Raw genomic sequence first — 18,602 nt, 5'->3', positions numbered from 1 at the left:
AGGTGTTATAAATGACAAGGTGAAGTTGTTCAGAGCAAAATGACATTTCTCGACTTGACATTTCTCTTCCGGGGGCTCCGGTATAAAAATCGGGGAGGGCTGGTGCGGGGTAATGAAATTTGTATGCAGAGAGTGACAGATGTCCCCCACAATGTCGCCCAGCAAAAGCGATAAAAATCAACCTTCTAATTACATTATCCTTGTCCCACACGAAAGTACTGACATTTACCATTGAGGCGCCCAAGTGTCACAAATTCACTAAACGACCACTAAACGGCTTCTAAACGACTCAAGTTCTCTACCTAAACGGAATATAGAAAGTGTTGTGGACAGACCGCTGCCTCATCCTGAGGGCTCACTGTTGACAGCAGGGCTGTCATCCTGTGACCTCCTCAGTGAGGATCGCGGCGCGAGCAGGACCAGTCGTCCTCTCCCCGCATTACGTGCGTGTGTTTAATATATATACCAAAGATAGTTGTTAAATATATATCCTGTTTGTGCCGTACATACATCGACCATGTTCATTTGTGCGGACACAACAGTGGCGACGAGGATGGGATCCTCCTCGCGTAGGGGGGGATCCTACAAAGGACCGACGCAGCACGGAGGTCACCATCGCGGTTCCACCATCGCACAACCGCCATCGCGCAGGATGGGCACGCTCGGGGCTTGCGCGAAGCCCTGAAGGGATCCTCACTCCGCTGCAGCACTATACCGGACAAAGCGAGGGGACATTCCGCTTTGGACCGTCGTCACACGGCATCACCGCCGCCCGCTGCAGCGTCATCGGACACACTGGTGCAGTATTGTCGTGCGCGGCATCACGGCCGCCCTTGCTGCACCAGCATCATCGTCGAGCCCGGTGAGCAGGCACAGTGCTGAGGCATATCGGCTGCCCCCTGTCCATCTTCATCGCCGGCGCTCTAGCTGCACAGGTGCATCTCGACGGCGGCACCACTGTCGCCCCTGTGCAGCAACATCGTATGTGTCCCGGGTCACAGTCGTCGTGCGCGGCATCACGGTTGCCCCCTGTGTACCCTCATCATCATCGTCAACGTCACCATCATCCTGCGCGCCCTGCACAGCAGTTCACCGGCAGCGACAACACGGTCGCCCCTGTGCAGCAGTTCCGGCTGAGCGGTCCAAGCGCGCGCGGCACCACGGTCGCCCCCTGCTCAGCCGCACAGTGACGCCCCATCGGCAGCAGCATCCGGGAGAGCTGCCTCATCATCATCGGCGTCAGGTGCAACAGCCATCGACAGCGGCAGGATTATCCGCTACTGTTGCACCATCAACAACAACACCACAGCGGCTGCAACGGAACGAGCGAGCGCAGCACATCGGCTGCCCCCTGTTGCAGCCCGCAACGCTCATCCCGTTCGAGCGTTACACGGAGGCCGGTCAGCACTCTCCCCCGTTTTACACAGCGCCACTTGAGCCGTACGCTGGCCACGCCGGTTTTAATTACATTAAAACCGCTGCGTCGGCTTAAGCCGTACCAGCTTAATTAAAACGGGGAGATGTTGTGGACAGACCGCTGCCTCATCCTGAGGGCTCACTGTTGACAGCAGGGCTGTCATCCTGTGACCTCCTCAGTGAGGATCGCGGCGCGAGCAGGACCAGTCGTCCTCTCCCCGCATTACGTGCGTGTGTTTAATATATATACCAAAGATAGTTGTTAAATATATATCCTGTTTGTGCCGTACATACATCGACCATGTTCATTTGTGCGGACACAACAGAAAGACTTCGTTTAGCAGACGGCAAACGACTCATGCATTCTAAAAATAGCGAAAAAGCTGGTGGCGCTCTCTGTTGGTGGGATACCCCAACTAGTTGAGCTTCATCGCTTGGAGGAGAGCTTTCTCATTTCCTCTGTACTGTTGTATGGTTTCGCATTGCAGTTATGCATCGCTAGAACTAGAACGGCGATACAATTGTTTAAATACTAAACTCCAAAGGTAACCACTAGCACTGAAGCAAGTGAGATTTGAGTAATGGTCGTTGGTGTTGATACCCACGTATCTGACCACACGACCATTTATATAGATTTTTGCTCGGAAAGTTAGAATGCTATATAGGTCATGATAAGATGAAACTTGCCGAAACACATTGCAAGAAAAGGATAGCGATATAATAATCAGTTTTAATACGCCATCTATTGATCAAACCAATGAAGCTGTGGAGCTTTCATTTTTTTTTTCTATGGATATTCAATTTTCCAGTCGTTTAAGCTTAATCTGTGGCGTTTGGGCGATCACTTCTGTCAAAGTAAGCTCTGTTCACTGCTGCTTCGATGTAAACAACTTTTCTAAATACAAATTGCGAAGGAAGTGTGAGGCACGATTTTGTGAGAATTATTGGACAAAACACCCAGGAAAATCTATATATATATAAAATCTCGTGTCACGGTGTTTGTCGCGAGCAAACTCCGAAACGGCTGGATCTTTTTCAACGAAACTTTGCACACACCTTATGGTGGTATGAGAATAGGTTTTAATACTCACATCATTTTCAGAAGTTGAACTAAACTTAATTTATTAGCAATTTTCTAACTCCCATACAAAGGACATCATTGTTGTTGTTGTATACAGCACTTTGACAGCCGGTGTGAAGCGCGGTTTACACTCGGTGTAAGGTGCGGTTTACACTCGCTGTGAAATGCCTAGCGGTTTACGATGCTGTCACAAATATCCATAATGACAAAACAGAGATGGAGTACTTTAGTTTGGGAATAATGAATTAAAAAATACATGCTATTTCGCTTTGTCCTGTTTGCTGTTTGATGTTCCAAAACGAACAAATATGCTTGCTTTAATAATTGTAACATAAACATGTTTGGTTACTGATGTTAAACTCGCAAGTGTAAACAACATTTTTCGTTATGGTGTTTTTTTTTTCGGTCTGCCCGGCTGCGGTCTTACCCGAGGTCAAACGATGTCTGTTTGCGGTTTGGACTTACGAACATCGTGTTTTTCGCATGGACAATTATATGTGGCATGTTCTCGCGTGGGTAAACCTTCCAATCTATACATACTAGCTAAAGACAGATTAACCAAAAATATCGTCCATTCATTAGCGCTTCGAGATTTGCATTAGAGATTCATAGTAGTTATATGTGTGTGACAAGTATGTAATTATTTGCATGTAAATAAATCAATCTACGTAATTCTACACTGTTTTACTGTTCCAAATTATGTTCTTAAACATATTATTTGAGTAATTAACGACAATGACATCAATGAAAACAAATAAAATGAATAAAAAATTAAATGTGAATTTAAACACCTATATTTGCAACTTAACGGACTGGCAGACGAAGGCGCGAGACCGTGAGCGGTTTCGGACACTCCTGAGGCAGGCCAAGACCGCAAAGCGGTTGTAGTGCCGGATAAGTAATTTGCAACTTCAAATACTTAATCGGCAACTAATAAAATGTGGGGTAAAACTAGGTTTACCGGGCCAGCTAGTCATTTTATAAGTTTCCAAATCAATGCAAAAGATGTGAGAAGTACAAAAAACAATGCGCATTGGAATTTGCGAAGAAAAATAAAAAGAGAATTTAGCAGTTTCTTCTCTGTGTCAGTGTAGTAAGCGAATCATTCTAGAGATGGCGCTAGTGTTTATCGTATTTTCATTTGAAATAAGGAGACAACTTTTGAAGCTCATTTTGTTCGAAGTGTCACGTCGGTTTGTCGGTGCTAAAACTACTGATTTTCCATTTATCCTACCGAAAATCACAGATATTTGATTTTTCAGTCGTTCAAGCTTAATCTGTGGCGCTTGGGATGCTGTTTCAAGGATCGCTATCCTCATTTGTTACTTATCGCGCTGATGCACGTTTGTTGACCTGGCACTTGAAAAATGCTACAGTCTGTTCATTATGATTATATATGATATATAATATATGATTCGTGCAGAAAGTTCTAATATTTCTGGCTTTTAAGCGGTTTCAATTTGTAAGCAAAAATGAAATTTATACCGAACTTGAAGCAAATTGTACTGTGCATCTTAGTCCTTCTTTGGCTTAGAATTCCTAGTACAAATTTCAGATCGACGATCAATTTTCAGAAAGACCTTCATTTGTGTAACCGCTGAACCAAATCTAATCCATATCCTAGATAAAGGATGCACATTCTCGTGATATGGAACTTTCATTTTGCGCATAAGCACCCTCTCCCTCCCATCCCGCTTAACACTTCTTTCGCTTTCACTTCCTTTAACTCAAGTTAAGTTTCGAGCTTTAACCTACCGAAAACTACCGATAACTTTTTGATGCGCCTTCCGAAAACCGCCAAAATAATCTGGCCACACTGTTGACAACAGCTCGCAAAGCAAATGCAAAAGAGGGAGGGAAAAAGAAAAGCCAAGGTCCCGCTACCAAACAACAACAAAGCAGCAACGCCAGCAGCGCCCACACGACGGATCTCGATTATTGATTTTCCCCCTGCAAGCTGAATGCAAAAATGCATTCCGACAGTGTGTACCGGCTCGTTGACGAGCTGGTCGAGGCGATTGGGCAAGAGTGCGGTGCGCAGGCGGACGGCAAAACGGTGAAAAAGTGTAAATCGCGAGCATTTGGAATACTGCTGGGCAAACCGGACCATCGAGCACCGCCACCGCGAGCTGGGGCGAGCGTGTCGGAATGCCCCGTTGCACCCGCGCCAACCGATCCGCTCGCAATGCTGGAATGCCATCAGTTCGAGATGCAGATGACGGCCCGGTACAAATATCAGATGGTGCGGTGCGAACGGTTCGAGCGGCTGCTGGATCAAATCCGACGCGACACCGGCGGCGAATGGTCGCTGGCCGAATCCGACTGTTCCTTGTTGGAGTTTTTGCTGTCGCTGAAAAATTCCACCACCGACCGCGGTGACGTGCTGGCGGAGGTGAGTCGGGTGACTGCATTTGTTTGGCAAAACGCAACAGTTTTTAATCACTTTTCCTTTAGAACCCGTTCTTTGGGCACAGCAAAATGCCTGCCGCACGGTACGGACCCTACCCGATCTTCCGACCCGAGGACTTCCACATCGATGGCCGGCTGGTGGCCGCTTGCTACGACCGGAAAGCGAATCCGTATCTCTTCCGCGCCACTAATGGTGTCTTCACCGCAAACATTGCCCACATACTTGCCAACGAATCAACGCGGAACGATCCGCTGGCGGCCGATTGTTCCTATTTTAGTGACAAAATGGCAAGCTTGAACCATTACCAGGGTCCGTTTCGGTACAATCTGCTGCGAGCGGTTCGGCAAACTATCAACGGTGAACCGCCGTACGAGCTTGTCACAAACTTTGAGATAGTTCCTGCAGGAAAGCCAGCGAAACCGGTGGAAGAATCGCTTATATTTGGTATGAATTGGGAAAATCTCGGACAGCAGTATGTGCCAGAGGAGAAACCGTTCGTGTCCGAATGTGCTGGAGCACTGTTTCGGTTCACCGCGGTGCAGGAGAGTGCAATAGGGCATGCACTTTCGGAGAAGAAAGTCGTTTCGCGGGCCAATTTCATACGCGACATTAAATTTCTTATCAGTAAGTCACCTTTTAAATCATTTGAAATTAGGAAGAGTTTATTATTAATGTTTTTGGTTCCCTTTTTTAGCCGGTGTAAGCTCCAGCCTGTTTCATTTCGACGAGCGCAATCGCTTCCGCGCACTTCCCAACATTACGATCGAGGATGTGCGCATCGAATCGATACAATCGTTTGTGGATCAAGCGCTCGAAATCGGCACCTGCTTCCGACGGCTGCTCATGATGACCCGCAAAAACCCGTACACGCTCGAGCTCATCATGGAAGGGTTCGTGTTTAGGGCGTTTTGTGAGAGTGTGGAAAACTTCCTCTGCTGCTACCGCGTGCTCGTAAACAGCTACGCCGGGGAATCGATACTGCAGCTGCTGCAAATGCTTTCCCCGGCCAACGAGCAGCTGCTGTCGATGGCAAAATTGTGCAGCTTGCATCCGGGCAATGAGAGCGATCGCGAGTTTCCGACCGGTTCGATGCTGCTCGATCATCTGTACCGGGAGCTGATACAGGTGACGCAGCCCAGCGTGAGCGTGTTCCTGCTGTCGACGCTGCGGCGGTGCTGTTTGGAGTATTTTGCGATCTTTCAGCGGTGGCTGTTTCAGGGCCAGCTGCACGATCCTTCCGGGGAGCTGTTTGTGTTTTTTGTCGATCACTATCGATCGAACACGAAGCATTTCTTCGATAAGGCGTACTTTATCCGGCGGAAGAGTGTGCCCGGATTTCTGAAGGGCTACGATGAGGACATTTTGCTGTGCGGAAAGTACGTGATGCTGCTGCGAGCATTTCGACCATTGGTAAGAGGGTAAAATGTAAACGATGGCTTCAGTTCTGTATTTATAATTATTTGTTTCTTTTTCTAAAGCACCCTCTCTTCACCCTGCGCCATCCTGAGCTGACCGTGTGCCTTTCGTTCGCGGAAATCCAGACGATGCGCACGCAATGGTTGCGCTACGTCGCCAAAGCGCGCCAACTCTGTGGCCCCGCCGTGTCCGTGCGCGAGCTGTACGAAACGAAGCAGAGCGAGCAGGTTGAGTTCTACCGCCTGGTGGAGGAAAACTTCCGCACCTACATGGACGCGTGGCGGGTGGAGCAGGAAACGGAGGCGCAGGAGCAGAAGCGCCGCAAGCAGAAGCAGATGGCCGACCTGCTCGACCACCTGAACGAGATCCGGGAGAGCAAGCTGCTGGCGAAGCGGGCGGAGCTGCAGGAGGAGCTGGCGCTCGAGCAGGCCCGCATCGAGCAGGAAAATCGGCAGCTGCTGGGGGAAAATTTGGAGCTTACCGGTCGGGTGAAGAAGTACACGGCCCTGAACACGCTGATGGATGAGAAGCTGGAGGTGCTGCAGGCCGCGGCCGGCGAGCTGAGCATTGTGCCGGTAGTAACGGTGACGGTGGACGGGACGGACGGGACGGTGAGTGAGGAAGCTCCGTTTGAAAGTTGCCGCGAGAGCCGTGCGAGCAACGTGACGAGCGTTTCTATCTACGAGGATGCACAAAAGTCACCTGCGTGCAGTGTGGACTCGTCGCCGTACGGGGCGGACAGTACGAGCAGCTACGGTTCCGCCGGGAAGGGCGATCTTTCCACGTCCGGTGCGGAAGATCTGGACTGTACGCTCGTGGAGGGACCGATCGTGCCAACGGTGGAGTCGCCGGCGGCCGTGCTCGACAGTGATCGCCTCAACTCGAACGTTCCAGCGGTCAGCGAAGGGGAGCGGAACCGGGCGAAGGTGTTGGGATCGACGGTGGGCGACTTTCTGAACGAGGATCACGCAAACGCCAACGTGGAGCAGCTGGTCGTGGCCACTGCGAGTGCGGGACTGCGCAAGCTGACGGAGGCACAGCGCAACAAGCTGAAAATCCTATCGCAAGAGTTTGAAATCGCCCCGCCGGACGAGCTCGGCACGATGGATGAGAACTGTAATCGGCTTGCCGAGCGGCGAAAGAATCGGGAGCGCATTCTTATAAGCGATTACACCAGCAGGGAGGAGGAAGCGGCACCGGGTGGTCAGCCGGTGCCGGGGCGGGAGCTGAGCGAGCTGCAGAAGAATCGCAGGAAGATTATGAGCCAAGAGTACAATCTGCTTACGGACGAGGCGGTTTGGGATGGAACGGGCGGACGGGATCCGAACCAGAAGCGCACGATGTACTTGAACCTGGACTCGGACCGGGCGCGGAACCGGCGCCGAATACTGGAATCGGAGTTCGACATTGCGACCGGGGTGGAAAACTTTCCCGCCTCACCGATGTCCGTGGACAGTGATACGGTGGACGAGTCGGCCAGTCCATCGTTGGCGATGACCGCCTCAGGCACAACGCCAACCATCACTGGCGAGCAGGACGTTAATGCAAATCCGGTAGCAGGGAAAGGAGCCGGCCTAAAGCTGGACGTCCTGGCGGCGGCCGATGCAGCGGAACGGTTTGGCATCGAGCGACGATTTGGCATTCCCGATACGGCCGCGCTAGAGCTGGAAACCCCGGCCAGTGCGATGAAAGCGACTGGCGAGGTAGGGGACGCTCTCGATGGAGGGTTTGATTTTACGCGCGCCCAAGCACTAGAACGAAGGGAAGGGCCGAGCGGTTGCAATAGCTTAGTGCCGGTGGTCGCTTCCGGTGTTGCTGTGGAGCTGACGGAGGAGGAGGATGACGAGATTTATCGCGAATTTGTCGCTGCAATGAAGCAGCAAAGTGAAAACTTTTGTCGACTAGCGATCCCGACGTCGGATAGTGACACTTCGGCACACGTAGGCGCTTCAAAAGCACTGGAAAAGGAGCTCAACAGTGTGGACGTCCTTACCATCACACGCTTCCTGCAGTACTCGCTCGTTATTCCTCTGAAAGCGCACATGGAGATCGTGAACAATGAGATACTGAAGATGTATCTGTACGACCTGGACGTGCTGGGGCATTTCGAAAGCCTGCGCAACTACTTCCTCCTGATGGACGGTGAGTTTTCCACCCACATCTGTGACAATCTGTTCCAGCGGCTCGAAACCGTACGCACGCCGGAGGAGCTGCTGAACTACCAAACGCTTCACTCCATCCTGGATGGGGCGCTGTACTCGAGCAATGCCGGCACGGACCGTAATGCCGACCGGCTGTCCTTCATCGTGTGCCAGGTGCCGGAAAAGTTTGACCTCTACTCGCCGAACGTGTTCAGCATGCTGAACCTTAGCTACCGGGTCGAGTGGCCCCTCAATCTAATCTTCTCGAACGAAACGATCGAACAGTACACGAACGTGTTCAAATACCTGGTGAAGGTGCGCCGCGTTAGCTACGTGCTGGAGGATTCCTTCCAGCTGCTGAAGGAAGCGAGCAGGCGGCTGGGGAAACCGTTGCTCCATTCGCCCCAGTACGCCCGGGTGCAGCTGATCCGCCACAAGCTGTCCCATCTGGTTAACGCGCTCAAGAACTACATCACGAGCAGTGCGCTGCACGCGTCCTGGGAAACGTTCCGGGAGGATCTGCAGGACGCGACGGAAACGATGGAAGACCTGTTCCGCAAGCATCGTACGTACCTGAAGCGGGTGATCTTCCTGTGCCTGCTGAACAGGAGAAGCATCGAGTTTTACAACAACATCGAGCAGATCTTTCGCGTGGTGTTGCGGTTCTACAGGCATCTGCGTTCGAAGGAGTGGCGGCTGCAGGAGGAATCGCAGCAGTACTACGTGCATCCACGCTACCGGTCGATGCTGGACGATGAGATCGACTTTGAGAAGCTGATCAAGTACACGATCTTCCTCGGGAACAAGATGTACGACCATGGGTACCAGAAGGAAATATCCGAGTTCCTGCACGTTATCAATATCAATGGTTATTACGATGATGTGAAGCCTGCTGCTAGTTAAATGGTGTTGTCTGTTCCTTTGCACCAAGGTTTTGTTGAGGTTACAGTGATGGCCAGTGATGGCCAGAGTTTCGTTCCAGCTGCAAGCGACCGGTAATAACTTCCTTCTTGTTTTACACAGTTAATCTTTACTACTTCCCAAGTCAATCGTTACTACTTCCCAACTGTACAGTGCACACTCGAATATTGAAGATCTGTTTCGGTAGGATAACTTATGCTACTGTTATTATGTGTTTTTTATGTATTTATAAATGTACAGTCGTTTAGCAAAATGTCTCCGAATGTGGGGGCGTAATACTCCAATAAACATTATGTGTACAAAAGAAAAAAGTTACTTTGGGTGTTATGGCCAAGATTGGGTGCGCTTTCCTGTGCCAGTCACTGTCAATCATGGTGAGTATAAAAGCAAAAGGGTAGCAAAAAAGGAAGCTTCCAACTACTGTGGCAGTAAGGCTTTTGAGCATATACGTACAGCTTATTACTGTCTTTTCTAAAATATTGTTTCGGGGTTTCACCGATGCCAGGATACCGATCCTTTATAACAGTTTAGCTCCTTGCAGAGTACTCAGACTCATATCACTCTTAGGGATTGATCTCTCACCTTATACCGAACTGGGGATCGCTGTCGAACACCTTCTTGGTGGGGCATGACTCCGGCATCCTCATGACATGCCCCAGCCATCGTCACCGTCAGGATGCTCGGTTCGCCGTACAGCTCAGCAAGCGCGCGGTTCATCCTTCTCCTCCACGCTCCATGCTCGAACACACCGACAAAGATGATCCGAAGGATGCGTCGCTCAATCATGCCCAGAGCGTTTGCATCCTCCGCTCGGATGGTCTAAGCTGCGTGTCCATAGAGGACCACAGGGCGAATCAGTTTGCAATATATCTCACATTTCGTGCGGGCTTGATGTCTTCTGGATCTCAGCAGTCGATAAAGCCCAAAGTATACACGATTTCCCTGCACAATGCGTCTCCGGATTTCGCTGCTGATGTCGATCTCCGAAGTAACGACCGTCCCGAAATATCAATACATCTTTACTAACTCGAGATCATTAATACACTGCTTCTCAGATGGTCTGAGTCTCCGGCAAGCAGGTACTTTGTCTTCGTCGCATTGATTCTCAATCAAATTCTTGCTGCTTCGCGTTTGAGTCGACCTTCGCTGTTGTCCTGGCGATGATGCCGATGTCATTCGCGAAGCCAAGAAATTGGAGAGACCGGTAGAGGATCGTGCCACGAATGTTGTTGTCTAGCGTATAGTAGTTATGTAGGCTCGTAGTAACTGTATATTTCCTAGGAGAGAGCGTATCTCACAGGCGAGTTCTTGTCGAACTGGACCGAATCCGTTTGTCACCGTTCTTGGTAAAATTGATAAGATCATATAGGTGTTAGGATGAAATCATACGCTGTTAGGTCCCTAGTTATACAGATCTATCTGGGATTCTTCCCCCAGACATCAGGATTTCGCAGGGTTATCATGTTCTACTCCTGGGATCTTCGAACTTTTGAGTTCGTGGACCGTATATAACGGTGATTTTGCATTTTGCTGTAGCCTTTAACTAATACGACTATTAAAATTTTCGTTTTTACTAACAGAATGTACAAAATATTCAATCGTTTTCAATGTCTCTCGAGGGCCGTAGTTTGGATACCCCTACTCTACACCAATGTTGTGCCTGCGGTACTTCCTGATACTGATTTTCATTTCTACGGAAAAATCTGAGCTCAATTCTTTGTAAGACCGTACAGTGTCAAGGAGCTATTTGTCGTACTAGCTGCTAAACTCTTTTTCTAAGAACAGCTTGAGTACATTGTTTAGTAGATACAGTGTTCTGCTTAGACTGGTAGTGAACATGACCGCTCGAATCGTCCTATGTGTGGGCATCAAGACGCTGTACTGCTCGCTAATCAGTATACTTGTGCTGGTACTCATCTACTCAGACTCTTATGCAGCTTGAGCTTATCCAACGGAATGTGTTAGGTGGTTAACACCTGCTTGGTGTTACAAACGGAAGATGCTGCTTGGACTGTTTCACCTTTTTTAATGATTTCAACATGCCAGGTGGGTTTTCTTCAGAGTTTCTTAACGTATCTGTAACCTGTATGTGCCTGCAAATGACACTCCAACCTCAACCATTTAAAGACTCTTTCACTGAGTTCCGGAGCTCTGTTAGCTCTCGTGCCGTTTACTAAAAACTGTTGGAAGCCTGTCTGTTAAACATTGAGGAATGTAAGGTTCGTTATGGATACTGTAATCGTTAACAGTCTCTTGACAAATCAAGGCAATTTGCCTTAACTTCTTATGTAACATTCATAAAACCACTTCAACTGCTTATTATAGCTTCCCGCACCATTTCCAGCTGATTGTAACGTAAACGCGCGATAGTCTCGATATTACACGCTGCGTGTGATGCATTTCCGTTATGATCCAACGTCAACGATTGTCGCATCCGCTTCGATCGTGATCATCGCACGTGTACTTCCACGCTCGCGGGTGTGGGTGGAATGACATTCATCACAGAAAAGAAGAAACACAGCTACTTTCATTTAAAATCACCTGTTAGAGATACTCTTCCGTGCTGTCGCTCCGATTGCATTGTCTTGGCGAAGAAGGCGAACCGAGAAAATTACAGCATCGTGTAAAGCTAACGGCTCTCGAGATCAATCGATCGAGGGACCAGCAACATCCAAAAGCACCCTCGAGGGGGGCCTTGGTAAAGGTCTGCCATGACCTAACGGTTTCTTTTTGTGTTTTTTCTTTTCCGCTGCTTCCTTGCCACGTGATGACGGGGGGGGGGGGGGGGGAGGAGGGTGTTTCACTTTCGTTCTGTCGTGGTACGCTCACGACGTTTCCACGTGTTTTTGTGCGCTGACGCTGACCATGAACCCTGTTGTATGGGAAGCGTTCTGCAGCTCCCAATCAAACCTCCCCTCCCCATTCCCCCCATCACACCGAGTAGAATAGAGTATCTCAGGGAAACGGTCCCGGGAATGCACGAACCCAACGAACACATTCCCTTTCGGTTTCGATTCTTGGCGGGGAGAGTTTGGACTTCACTTTCCGTGATGCGGCCCAACAGACGGCCAGCTCGAAGCAACTGTATCTACGATCGGCTAGGTTTGGAAGTGGTTGGACTGGTTTGACCGGGCAGCCGCCAAGAGCTGCAGGCAATCAAATCAGACACCTTGGGCACCTTGGACGCCGGTACCGTTAGAAGCTGGACCGTAGAGGGGGTGTCGTTTTGGGGTGATCGTGAGTTTGAACTTTCGGATAATGACTGACTTGAAGGGATGCACAACAGGAAGGTTGACGAAGGGCACGCGCTCTTTCTCTCTCTCTCTCTCTCTCTCTCTCTCTCTGTTTCTCTCTTTGCTTGCTGCTCAAACCTTGAAGTGAGTGAAGTGAAACCGCCGTTGGTTTGTTGGTTTGGCCTTCGGAATAGTTTACAATTTTAATCGAAATCTCATCTGAATACGGTGGAGGTCATTACCTGGGTCGCTGTTAAGATATGGTCGATAAGGGAAGAAGCCACCAATAATCATAGAAGAAGTTGAAGTTGCCGTTAATCTCGGCTCGTTATTCATTTTGCCTTAATTTGACATTAAGCGCTTATCTTTTTCCGTATTTTTTTGTCATTATTTAAAATCAGTTTTGAGCTGTCAGGTCTTTTCCAAGATTTTTTGTTTCAGTTTCCAAGTCGTATGCAGCAAGTAATCAAACTCATTAATTAAAAAAAAGTAATTTATACCCCGGCACGATTTGGTAAACTACGATTCGATCGATGCGATCAAGGCAAATGAATCCGCCAGAGTCGTGAGCGTTACCCGATGCTCCTACCCCTTGCTATTTCAATTCCAGCACTGCAGTTCCTGCATCCTGCGACCGAGCGAAGTTCATTATCGTTGGCAAGAGAAGTTGAGCAGCTTGCGGTGATTTACGCCGAATGGCAGAGCTGTTGATGCACCTTAGCGCTGCCGTTGAAGGCGTTTGTTAACTGCAACTGCACCGGCAAGTTGCAATAACTTTGGGGAAAAGGGCATCCGAGCTGGTAATAATTGTGTGGCGCTGGCAGGTTGACATAAGGCTGTGGTGTATTGGTTTGTGTAAATTATGTCTGTGCCACTCGATGTCGATTGATTTCTTTCAAGGACGTAGCGTAGCATCATCGATAGCTCGACTCATTAAGCTGATTGAAGATGGTAAGGGTGCCCTGGACAATGGAATTGAGTGATTATTGGAGAAGGGGTTGTAAGGGGGGAATGGATTTGGCTTTTTGGAAGCTTATTGCAAAATTTCTTACTACTGGTAATCTTGCCATAGTAGCAGTGAAGAGTATCTATTGGAGTTGATCTTTAGTAACTTGAAGGGCAGACAAAGGGGCTCATATATTCTTTTACATTTTGTAACAATATTTTAGAGTTAATGTTCATAAGTTCTTGTATAATTATTCAAATAAAATCAGGGTTTATCTAAAATTACCAACATGAGGCATTGGAGTCATCAATCTTCAATACGCTAATCATGTCATAAGCAAGAAGCAAGACAAACTCGTATATACCGTATACAATATAACGTTCTGATTCATGTTGCGGATTACTTCAAAATTCTGGAAATTCTTACGGTTTTGATTGTTTATTTTGTATATCCAGGTTATAATCAAACCGCATATAAACTTCACTTCATAGATCGTAATCAATTTTAACAATATTGAATGTGAATACATAAGCTTGAGCATATTTGGAGTTGGAATCAAACTAACGGTTTATTTTGATGTTTTTTTTCGAGTACTATACTTCAAATTTTTTATACATATCCCAAATTTAAATTAAATAGCTTAGTTATAGCGGAATATGTAGAGATTTGACTGATTTCAATTACATTTTTTACATCCGGCAAAACTTAATGCTTGTCGGTCTTGGATAAATCCAAACCAACATGGCTTTATGGCTGGACGTTCAACAAGTACCAATCTTATGTCCTTTATCTCCTCTATATTTCAATGCCTGAATAATAGCATTCAGATTGAACTCCTTTACCTTTCAAACCATATGTGTGTCCTGAAAAATGCTCTGCATTAACCTTTTCTCGTGCTCGTAGTACATTGATACACAATTATCTGGCTATGGGTACGTAGATAAATGGTGTTAACGTAATTCTTGACTTAAGAGTACTGCTTGACGACAGACTAACCTTTTCTGTCCATATTGATAACGTCATTAGCAGAGCCAGCCAAATTCTCGGCTTAATAATTCGCTTAACAGATGACTTCCATGGTCATCGCTGCTTTAAAACTCTGTATGTTGCTCTGGTTTGATATCTATTAGAATATGCCAGCAAAATAAGGAGCTATACTAGTATTAGAGGCATTACACAGCTTGACTACAGAAACTTTTCACTAGAGTGCCTATTTGGCACATAATGCCCTTTTCTCCTTTGCTCCCATATGCAGTCCGTTGTCAACTTTTGGGAATTGACTCTTAAGAAAAGAGAGGGCATATTGCTCACTCTTATTTCACTGCTGGTTTGATCTTTAGCACTATCGATGTTCCTAACCTTGCCGATGTTCCTCCTTCATTTCTATGTTCCTTGCAGATGCCTCCGTCTCCGTCGTCCTGTATCAGCCATCACCACTCATAGAAGCTTGTACTGTCTGTAGAAATGATATGTTGCTAAACTGCCTGAAATATTTGTGAAACCTTCATGGCGTTCGAATTAACTAATAATAATAAATAGATAAATAAATAAAATATTCTAATCTAAAGAGTTCTTAAGTGTCCGTAATTTGAATCAATACGGAAACTGCATAGATGTAGATACTATTACTTCTACTACTAAACTACTTCTGCACGAATTATATATGTGTAGTAATTGTAAAATAATATTTATTTATCATGTTGTTAAAGCATTTCAGAAAAAATAGGGTAATCGGGAAACCCGCCTCTCGTTTCAAGTATTTTTTCTAGTATTAATACTAATATACTAACAAAATCATCAAACATTTGTTGAACATATAGCAAAAGTGTTACTTCTAATGCTGCTTCTTAGAGGAAAAAAATTCATTTATACCGACAATAACAAATTCCGATAAGCAACCGTTTACCATTTGTCCAAGCTCTCTCCGTATGCTCAGTTTTATTACACATTTTGCTACTGTCAGCTTGAATAGTGCTTGTTAACATTATTACTTTCTTTGGTAAGGAAAAGCTTCCCTTCTTCATTTGCTGACTAACGGTTGTTAAACGGGTAGCTTGAGTTGATTTGCCATCGCAGCCGTCGTCGGTTTCGTTCACGGAATTGCCAACGGTGATGGTGGTGCCTACCGGTTGCCCGGTTTAGAAGCCGCCACAAAACCGAAAACCGGCGAACCCGCGCCCGCGAAATTATATCCATACTCACAAGGTCACTCGAGGAATGCTGTCTCATCAAATGGCATTACTGTGGGAGGGGGGTGAGGTTTGCAATAAGCTCAACACCGAGTAATGCAATGCACAAAAACCCGCTTGTGTATGTCAGCAAAATTCAGCCGTTATCAACACTGCACACAAACACGATGGCGGCGCCAAAGTTGCTTCGCTTGCAATCCCAAGGGGCACCATAATTTGTGGACATTAGTTGCAAATAATAAATATGATTCGGGCCACACGGGCTTAGCGGTCCGACGAGGAAGTTGACGACGAGTTTTGGGCGCGATGGGTGTGTGTAGCGTTGCGCAAAATGCGCGTTTGTCAGCACCATCGCGCGCGCGCTCGCTCGTTCGCAACCCTTATCGTGCTATCACGGGGATGGCACACGAGCTGTGCCGAGTTCCGGTCAGTTTTCGCACAGTCTGCGTCGATGATAACAACGCCTCCCTTGAGCCGTCGTCACTTGGGAGGACGGTTGTTGCGGCCGGTCAGCATTCCCGATGGCGATTCGTCTAAAGCTGCTACCGCTGCTGAGTCACATGCATGTTCACGCTGCTGAGAAGGGGCTCACTGATCGCGAGGTATCGTGACAGCTGGATCGAGGAACGATAGAACGGAGCTAATTACAACGTGTGTGTTTTTGTGGTGTTAGTAAGTGCTTTTTTCATTAGAACAATGTGCAATTTTCCCACTCTACTTGGTGATGTTGCTGGGGAGATTGGAATGCCAGCACGATGTATTGCAGTTTTCAGTTCATTATGCAATGTGATGGGTCATGGTAGAGGTTTACGAAAGATTAATTACTACTTTTTTACTATCAAACAATCATTCAGTCAGGGATTATATTGATAATGGATAAATTTGATTAAAGCGTCATTTATTCAGAGGGATTTGAAGATGAAGTATTTACTGTTAGTAAAAATGCTGCCAATTATCTTTTCCAATGTCCAATGTTTCCTTGATCATAATGATAGTAATTACCCTAGTATCCTAATCTTCAACCATTTAGCAAACCTAAACAAAAGTTCTTAGGTCTGAATGGAGACCAGTCAAGTCGAATATTGAGTCCTATAATGAATGTGGAGTGTTTAAATGCCATTTTTAACGCTACAATTGTTGGTTTTATTTGTAAATAGATTGAATAGTAGATTTAATGAAGAAACTAGTTAAAAAAAACTACGATAGAATCTTAAAACGTGTGAAACTCTCATGGAGCGGTAAAAGGAAAAAAATAGGAATATTGTATGGTCCTTCGAACCGGATTTTACGAGCATATTGGTTCTATCTTGAACCGTTCTCGTGATTTTTAATATATTTTTTTATTTGATTCAAATTGACGTAGTCAAAGGAGTATAGTTTTAACATCTCGCATATGTTGGGGTGATCAAGATCAAGAAAGAATTTAAATATCCACTTAACTGGTAATCTTTACGACTGCCATTAAAAGGGAAATAATCAAGTTATATTCGTCGTCACACCGGTTCCTAGTGTTGGACAAGGTTATTATCCAGACAAAGCCCTCTCAGGGGTATCCGCTGATAATACGGTTCTAGAGATTGGATTTTTTTGCTGTATCTGGTAAATATAAATAGTTGCTTAGTTATACATAACCATCTTATTAAAAAAACATAAAAAATCAGACTAAAAAATCAGATTAAAAAAACATGTAAATCAGAGTAAATTATTTGCCCTAATCGTGCTATTAAACTAGTAACACTTTATTTTGACAAGCAGTCATTTTTAACAGCTAGATACTAGCTAGATAGATAAATGCTGGTTTCTTTTTTTACTAGTTACTTATACTCTTTTAATTCATTTCACTCTCACAATCAATTATTTACATCTAGTTACTGTCAGTAATTATTCTTGCCAGTTGCTGCCAACGGGTTCTTTTAACTAGTTACTTGACCCATTAATAGTTACGGGTAACAGTATCTATCTACTCATAATAAAGCAACAAGCAACCCTTATTTACTTTTTATTCTTTAAATTTAGATTTTATTCTTTGAATTCCCATCTATAACTGGTACGCCTGAAAATATGTTACTGAGAAGGCCTCTTTCTATTAATGATAGGTGTGCTTTGTTGATAAGGAAAATAACAGGAAGAAAAAGAAGTATATAAAGAATAAAACAAAGAAGAAAAAGAAGTATGGAAAGGATAAGCCAAAGAAGAAGTAGAAGAAGAAGAAGAAGATGAAGAAAAAGAAGAAAACAAACAAGAAGAAAGAGAATAAGATGAAGAAAAAGAAGAAAACAAACAATAAGAAAACAAACAAAAAGAAGAACAAGAAGAAAAAGAAGAAGAAGTAGATGAAGACGAAGAAGGAGAAGAAATAGAAGAAGAAGCATATTTTAAACCTTAAATTTATTGAACAACACTCAGGGAAATACTTGGTTCGTTAAAAACTTCATGTCTTTAGAGATCTTAAGCCTCCAATATCGCTCGGTGGATTAGTATAATAATTATTAAATTATTCAAAGCTTAATGAAGAATGGTACATAATATAAAGCAATAAACATGATTGTGCATTAAATTGATCAGATAATGCGATGGCTTAATGTTCTGATTGGTGTTTAGCTGCAATAAAATTTAGATCACAGATTGCTTAATTCTTTTTTTAGTTTATCTTGCTTCACTACGAGCTGGAGACAATAGCAGCGTAAGAAATGAAACAAAATTTAAAATAAGCTGGTATACTACACTTTGCAAGTATTTTGCATCACACTACCGTGTGGCGCCTACTATCTTCTTCTTCTTCTTCTTTGGCTCAACAACCGTTGTCGGTCAAGGCCTGCCTGTACCACTAGTGGGCTTTGGCTTTCAGT

At 45.9% G+C, this 18,602-nt stretch overlaps 1 protein-coding gene across 1 annotated transcript; it reads left to right on the top strand.

Moving 5' to 3' along the window:
* Positions 1 to 4,131: 4,131 nt before the first annotated feature.
* LOC120957814 (gamma-tubulin complex component 6) lies at positions 4,132 to 9,704 on the top strand. The gene is made up of 4 exons (XM_040380188.2): positions 4,132 to 4,889; positions 4,952 to 5,531; positions 5,602 to 6,317; positions 6,386 to 9,704. Exons 1-4 carry the CDS (start codon positions 4,467 to 4,469, stop codon positions 9,365 to 9,367), a joined length of 4,701 nt encoding a protein of 1,566 aa, XP_040236122.2. The 5' UTR covers positions 4,132 to 4,466; the 3' UTR covers positions 9,368 to 9,704.
* The last annotated feature ends 8,898 nt before the right edge of the window (positions 9,705 to 18,602 follow it).

Source organism: Anopheles coluzzii, chromosome 3, assembly GCF_943734685.1.
Source record: "Anopheles coluzzii chromosome 3, AcolN3, whole genome shotgun sequence".
NCBI classification, from domain to species: Eukaryota; Metazoa; Arthropoda; class Insecta; order Diptera; family Culicidae; genus Anopheles; species Anopheles coluzzii.
This window is presented reverse-complemented; position numbering and strand designations above follow the sequence as displayed.